This window comes from Plasmodium gallinaceum (assembly GCF_900005855.1).
Source record: "Plasmodium gallinaceum strain 8A genome assembly, contig: PGAL8A_v1_87, whole genome shotgun sequence".
Lineage (NCBI taxonomy): Eukaryota > Apicomplexa > Aconoidasida > Haemosporida > Plasmodiidae > Plasmodium > Plasmodium gallinaceum.
This window is the reverse complement of record NW_021628251.1, coordinates 601,233-609,332: the sequence shown is the minus strand read 5'-3', so window position 1 is coordinate 609,332 and position 8,100 is coordinate 601,233. Positions and strand designations below refer to the sequence as shown.

The window sequence follows — 8,100 nt, the reverse complement described above, 5'->3', positions numbered from 1 at the left end:
TTTTTTTTTTTTTTTTTTTTTTTTTTTTATAATTCTGTGCTGAAATTATTAAACATATTAAATGAACAACAAAAAAGAAAAAAAAAAAAAAAAAAATTTGATTTATGTAATTTTTTTTTTTAATATATTTAATTAAAAAAATGAGATGGAACTAGGTATGAGAATTTTTGTAACTTTTATTACAATTGTAATTTTTAATTATGTATTTATTGAAAAATATGTAAAACTCCTAGTAAATTAATCTTTTTAAGAAAATTTTCATTTTTTACTTATTATATATCTTTAAGGAATAAGTATTTATCTCTTTAAATCATTGATTTTCGTTTGTTAAAAGAAAAAGAAAAAAAGATGCTCAGAAGTATAGGAAAGCTATCTATTAAATCTTTTGAAGAAAAGAAAAAAGATAAAAATGAAATTTTTAACAAGAGAATACAAAAAGAAATAAAAAAATTAAAAGAGTCCAAAATAATAGATGATATAAATGTGTATGTAACTTTAATTGAAAATGATGATGAAGATAATGAGAATTTTAGTTCTGATTTAATTAAACATAAATATTTATGTTTAAATGAAACCTTTAATGAATCATATTTTACAAATGAAAATTTTTTTTTAAATAATTTTATTAGCCATTTGAAAAAATTAAAAAAAAATAACACAATAATATATTCACAAAATGAAGAAGATCCATGTATTTACGAAGAATTGAACAAGTATTTTGAATATAAAAATATAATATGCCCTTTTTTTAATATATTTGAATTTTTAAATTTTCAGAATATTTTTGAAAATTTTTCATCATTTTTAAGTGATATAACTTATTTCATGAAAATTTTTGAAATTTTTAAAAATGGATTTATAAATGAACAAAATATCTTTAACAGTACAAACGAAAATATAGGAGATAATTATGAAATTAAAAAAAATAATGAGTTTTTTACTAATATATTTTTTGAAATTTTATATAAAGACTTTATTAGTCACATTTCAAAAATTCAAATGGAATTAATAGATAAAATATTATATTCTGATGAATATGAAAATGAATATTTTTATCAAAGCTTTTTATTTTTTTATAACAAATATTACAGCATAAAAGAAAGTATAGTCTATTCGTTTTTTATTTTTCATGATTATCCTTTTAGTAAACCTTATGTTAATGTAGATCATTTTCCACTTTGTATATTAAAAAAAAAAAGTCAAGGAAAAATTATGGGAGATAAATATAATAAAAAGAATATTCTCAAAATTTTATTAAATGCAAAATGGATACCAAAAATTACATTAGAAAATTTATTTGAAGAATCAAAAAATTTCGTGGATAAACTTTTTTTTTATTATCAATATAAATTATATCTTTTTTATTATTACTTAAGTAAACATAAAATATTTTCACTGTTTTTTGAAAATAAATTTACAATATGTTTTAGTACTTACAATATTTTATATTCTTATGTTTCTAAAGTAGATAATAAATTAATTACAAATAAAAAAAGAAAAAATTACTCTAATTTGTTATACTCAATTAATAATTCAGAATATATAAATCAAGATATCATTTTATATAAATTTTTTTATTCATACAAAAAGTTAAGAAGTAAAAATTATGAAATAAATGAAGAAAAATACTCTACGAGAATTCAAAAAAAAAAAAAGTATGAATATCTCATATATTTATTTTTTTTTATTTTTGTTTTTTTTCTTCCAATATTAATCAAAAGCATATATATATATCAAACAAATGAAATTAACAGTTACTTAAAAGATGTGCATAGTTTTAGTAACTATAATAAAAGTAATAATGATATTTCAAATAAACATCCTCTATTCTTTACATTTTTGCGCTTACTTAGAAATATAAATTTAAATAAAAAAGAAAATGTTATAATTGAAAAGGATTTGAATATATCAAAAGATGAACAACTCAACGCAAATCTAGAGAAAAATAAATCTGAAAATAAAGAGAAGCAAAAAAAAAAAACAAATAATATAGATAATGAAGTTGATATTTTTGATATAAATGAAGAAGAAAAGGAAGTAATAGACAAAAAAAAAGAAAAAGTTATTAATTTATTGAGTGAAAATAATGATAGTATAAAAATGAGAAATAATAATATTACTAAAGAAAATCTGAACCATGAAATTTATAAAAAAAAAATTTTTTTAATAATATTTTTATCTGTTTTCGAATTTTTCTTTTTCTCATTAGGTATAATATATAATTTACAATTATTAAGAAAAAAAGTTGAACACAACAACTTCTTTATAAATATTTGCTCATCTTTGCTAATATTATATAACCCCATCTTGTTTTCAAGTAATATAAATTATGTGAATGTAATATCTATTGGATTGTTATATTGGAGTATTAATTTAATTCTTTTAAAAAAAATGTTTTTGTCTATTGCACTTTATTTTTTATCTATATATTTCAATATCACAAATATCAGTTTTTTCTTTCCGTTTTTATTTATTTTTGTATATATTAATAGTAGATATATAATAAAAAGGGGAAATAAAATTAAAAGTGATTTCAAAAATAAATATGAAGTATTCAAATGTATTGTTATTTACTTTCTATTATTTATAATTTTAAGTAATATATTAATATTTATCCTTTTTGATGAGAGAGCATCTTGGATAAGTAATTGGAAAAATTGTTTCTATTTTTTTAATAATTATTTAAATGACACTAAAAATGAATTTATAGCCAACATATGGAATCAGATAATGTTGACCAATAATAATATAAAATTATCTTTCTTTAATTATATTCCTTTTTTTTTAGTTTTAATTTTTAATTATTTTTTTTTTGTAAATACAATTATTAAATTTTATAGTTCCTTATTGTTCTCTTCTATTTTATTTCTACTAATCTCACCTAACATGAGTAATTTCTTATTAATATACATATCGATACAGCTATTATTTTTTATTAATACAATTGGCAATTCAAGTATATTACTAAATATAGTTTTTTCTTCTTATGTAGTTATAACGAATAATAGTTTCAACTTTTATATTTATATTTTGACTTTAATATATTTTATTTTTCATATATATATAATGCGCCCATCAAATAGCTATTCTAAGAAAATAAATTATCAGATTAAAATAATAATAGAATTGATTAAAAATATTTTTCATTTTATCAAAACAAATTTAGCACATTTATATGAAGCAAATATAAAAAATTTAGCAATGTCTTTTGTTATAATATTTTTTTCTGTTTCATTTAATACATTATCTAATGAAAAAAATATTAAAAATATTATTCAAAAAAAGGAAATACAAAAAAAAATTATTTTTTGTTTATATTCACATATAAATCCTGACTATTTGGCTATTCCATTATCATATTTTTCTTTTTTATTATTTTTAATGCTTGGATTTTTAAAGGTACTATATTTTATATTATTTTATATCATTTCATTTTATTTATTCTATTAAGAAATTTTTTTTTTTTTACAGTTGTATGGTTCGAAATTTTACCTAAAATTTGCCTTATCTTTACTTAAATTTCTTACTTTTCTAAGTTTATCGTCAATATTACTCGTAAGAAAAAGAAATAAAATAAAAATATACATATATATATATATATATATGTTCATATAAATATTTATATATACACATTTATTTTTTTTTTTCAATAGATACTTCATTTAAAGAGAAAAAATTTTAGAAAGTTTGACTTCCTTAGCATACCTGATTCATCTTATAAGAGAACATTTTCAATACAGAGATCAAAAAAATTATAATAATAAAATGGGTTACATAAAAAATTTTAACTACATAAATATTTAATTATATAATTAAAACACTAAAGTGTAGTTTGAACATTTAAACGCAAATAATATAAAAATATTTTTCTTTTTGAATTTAGAAGAAACAGATTGAACACATTTATATAGAATTCTATGTTCAATTTCAAAAAGTAAATTTTTTTTTTTTTTTTTCGCACAATAAACATAATTTTAACTTATTGAGATAATAATTATAATTTTTTAATAAAGAATATTTTGATGTATGTTAATATTTGGTTGATTATTTTATTAAACAAATACTTCTGAATAATAAAAATAAAGAAAAAAATTAATTTGAACTTCAAATTTAGCATAATTTTGCTTAATAATTATTTCTAAATTTAAAACAGTAATCACAAAAAAATTTACATATAAATGCTTTTATGGTACACAATTTATAAAATTAATTTTTCAAAAAATAAATGAAATCATTGTTATATATATAAAAGAATTTTTGTTCAAATAAGGAATTTACATTTTTCTTTTTTTTATATACAATCAATCACAATGTAAAAAAAAAAAAAAAAAAAAAAAAAAAAAAAAAAAAAAAAAAAAAAAAAAAAAAAAGTGGAATAGTATAAAATAAAATTATACATATATATATATATATATATAAATACTTTCATGGAAATAATTTTTGAACAAAAAAAAAAAAAAAAAAAAATTACAAAAGTTAAAAATATATATACTTATATTTTGCAAAAATATATTTTTTTTTCATTTTTATCTAATTCAAAAATATAATTTATGTTTATTTTTGTTGTTCTTTAATTGTTTTTAATAAGGAATATTTATATATGATAAGAATACTAATTATTATAACATTTATAATTTATATAAAAATATTTATTACTAATGGATATAGTTTTTTATTATTTATAATAATTCTTATTATTTATTGTATTTATTATCATTATAGTAATAATTATCATTCTCATTAGTATAGGTAGTAAACATATTATCATAGTAATAATTATTGGTAGCATTTATATAATTATTACTAATATAACTAATATCATTCATAAAATTATCATTTATATATGCAGTATTATCATTAATATAATTATTTGCTATATAGTTACATTCATTAGCATAATTTTGATCATTTACATAATTGTTATCATTTATATAATTTCCATCATTTATATAATTTCCATCATTTATATAATTTTGATCATTTATATAATTTCCATCATTTATATAATTTTGATCATTTATATAATTTCCATCATTTATATAACTATTGCTTACAAAATTATTATTTATATAATGATCATTAATATGATTTACATAATTATTATCATTAAAATATGTATTGTTATCATTCATATAATTCGTATTATTATTAGTGTACATATTATCATTATAATAATAATTATTATCAATATAACTATTTTCAAAACAATAAGTGCTATAATTATTATTATTATTTAAATAATTAAAACAATGTTTTTCATTACTAAAATTATTTTTATCATTAACTATATTTTTTCTATTTTCTTGATATATTTGCATATTTCCTATATTTTCATTACATTTTTTTGTATTCATACTATTAATGTTTTGATATTCGTGTATATTTTTTGTTGAATCATTTAATATTTCATCATTTTTTTTTTTTTTTAAATTCATGTGAGTTCCCTTATTGGTGTAATGCTTAAAAAATGTATTATTTGTTTCATTTTTTTTAATTACATTATTACAATCAATATTAGATTCATTCAATTGAATACGACTTTTTTTTTTTTGGAATGAATTGTTGTTACTTTTAAAAGAATTATTGATCTTTTTATTTTTATCATCGTAGTTCATTTTATTCAATTTATCATTTACAAAATTATCATTATTTTCTTTTTTTGTTTCTTCCTTTATATTATTATCAGCATTATTTTCATTGTCATAATCATTTTTTATATCATTATTATTATCATTATTATGATCATTATTATTATCATTATTATTATCATCATTATTATCATTATTAACGATATTATTATTTACTTCATTTTTAAAATCTTTACGATTTTCTTTATAATAATCATTTTTTATATATTTATTACTATTACTGTATTTGTCTCCTAATTTTTTTATGTTCGTATTGTAGTTTTTATTATGTTTTTTTATACTTTTTTCATTTTCATTATTAACTAAATTTTTCATGTTTTCATTTTTCTCTTTTTCTTTATTTCCTTTTGTGTATTTGTTATATTCATTACTATATGCATTATTATTTTTGAAATTATTTTTGTTACTGTATTCTTTATTTTCTGAATTTCTGTAACTTTTTCTTTTACTCATTACATTTTTATCAATTGTATATTTATCAATGTTTTTATCCTTTTCTTCTAATACACTATGTACATTTTCATTATTTTCCTTCTCTTCTACATGATTATTATCAATAGTTTTTCCATAATATAATTTCGTATTTGTGTATTTTTTATTTTCCTTTTTGAAATTACTTAAATAATTAATATTGTTATATTTTCTTATAGAACTATATTTAAGATCATTTTTTTCTTTTTCCATCAATGTTTTATTAACTTTATTAAAATTCATATTGGAATCATTTTTTACATTTGTGTTATCTTCATTTTTTAATTTTTCTTTAATAATTTTAGAATTGTTTTTATTCGAATTTTGTGTACTATTCATTTTCACATTTTGTAGATTAAAACTTTTATATCGATAAGAGTTTGTATTATAATTTTCTTCATATAAATTACTTTTTTTATTATAAAATTTTTCTGTTAATTTATTTCCATAATTTTCATCTTTGACATAAATGTTTCTGGTTACATGATAATTATTTGAGATGTTCCTATTATTTACTGAATAATTGTAATAATTTTTTAATTTATAGGATATATTTTTAATTTTTTCATTATTATAATTATTTTTATAATTTAATCTTTTTTCTTTTAAATAATTTTTTTTTTTTGGATATTTATTTTTATTAAATTCTCCATTTTTGTCAAGATTATCAACTTTATTCAATTCTTTACTTTTATTAATATTTTTCTTTAATTTTTCATTTTTTAGTTCATCATTTTTGTTTAATAAAACATCTCCATTTAATTTCTCCATATTTTCATTTAAATTGTCATTTATACTTGATTCATTATTTTTTTTACTTTTTTTTAATAAATTTTCTTGATTATAACTTTTTTTTTCAGTTGAATGAATTTTTTTCTTTGCATAATTTTCATTCCTTTCTTTATCTATGCAAATCCCCAAATTCCTATTAGTAGAGTTATTTATTTTATTACTTCTTTTGTTATGATGTTTGGTTTTATTATTATAATACATATGATAATTTCCGTTACTGCTCTTATGATAACTTTTTTCATAATAATAGTGCTCTTTATTATTTTTATAAGAAAAATACTTACTTCTTTCATCTTTATGTTTTGAATGGTAATATCTATTATATGTATGAAATTTTTCTCTATCATTTCTTTCTTTTCTATAATAATCATCATATTTATAATCATAAAATAAATCATGCTTCCACCTTTTTTCTTCTTTGTAATTTATTTTATAACCTTTTCTTTTATCATTAGTATTTTTTTTATTTTTATCATTATTTTCAAATCTGTTATCATGCAAAAAATATCTCGATTCTTTTGGTACAAAACAAGGATCTTCCTTCATTTTTTCTTTTATTGAAAAATTTCTATTTGTTAAATTATCTGATTCATAGATTATTGATTGACTTCTTTTACTTTCTTTTTTTTCACTTTTTTTATTCAAATTTATTTTATCTTTTTTTTTCATATTATCATCATTATCATCATCATCATTATCGTCATCATCATCATCGTCATTTATATTTTTACTTGAACAAATGGAACTTTTATTTTTATTTTCTATACTTAGATCATTACTTTCACTTATATATGATTTATAATCTTCAAATACATTATTTTCTTCTTCTAAAATAAATTCATTTCTCATATTTTTTACATCCATCTTAAAATATGATATATAAAAGGAAAAAAAAAAAAAACACTCTTTAGGCTCGTTTTTTATTTATTTATTTTATTATTTATTTATTTTATTTTATTTCTTTTTTTTTATAAATTACAAGCATATTTTTCTTCTATTTTTTTTTTCCTTTTTTTCCTGTTTTTCTCTTCCCTTTTCTTTTTTTTTTTTTGCCTTTTTCTTTCTATTTTTCTTTTTCTTTATTCCTTTCTTTTTACCAATTTATTTCTTTTTGCATCTGTTATTCACATTAACTTTGATTAAATATTATGTGATACATAACTTTTTTTTTTTTTTTTTTTTTTTAATA

The 8,100-nt window shown here is 16.6% G+C and overlaps 2 protein-coding genes across 2 annotated transcripts; one reads left to right on the top strand and one right to left on the bottom strand.

Annotated features, from left to right (window-relative positions):
* Positions 1–348: 348 nt before the first annotated feature.
* On the top strand, positions 349–3,758 carry PGAL8A_00287100 (conserved Plasmodium membrane protein, unknown function; the record flags this gene model as incomplete). The annotated part of the gene is made up of 3 exons (XM_028671873.1): positions 349–3,399; positions 3,472–3,555; positions 3,654–3,758. The coding sequence occupies 3 exons, from the start codon at positions 349–351 to the stop codon at positions 3,756–3,758; spliced, it is 3,240 nt and encodes a 1,079-aa protein (XP_028528482.1).
* Positions 3,759–4,694: 936 nt separating this feature from the next.
* Positions 4,695–7,775, bottom strand: PGAL8A_00287000 (conserved Plasmodium protein, unknown function; the record flags this gene model as incomplete). Its single annotated transcript, XM_028671872.1, has 1 exon — positions 4,695–7,775. The coding sequence occupies one exon, from the start codon at positions 7,773–7,775 to the stop codon at positions 4,695–4,697; it is 3,081 nt and encodes a 1,026-aa protein (XP_028528481.1).
* Between the last annotated feature and the right edge of the window lie 325 nt (positions 7,776–8,100).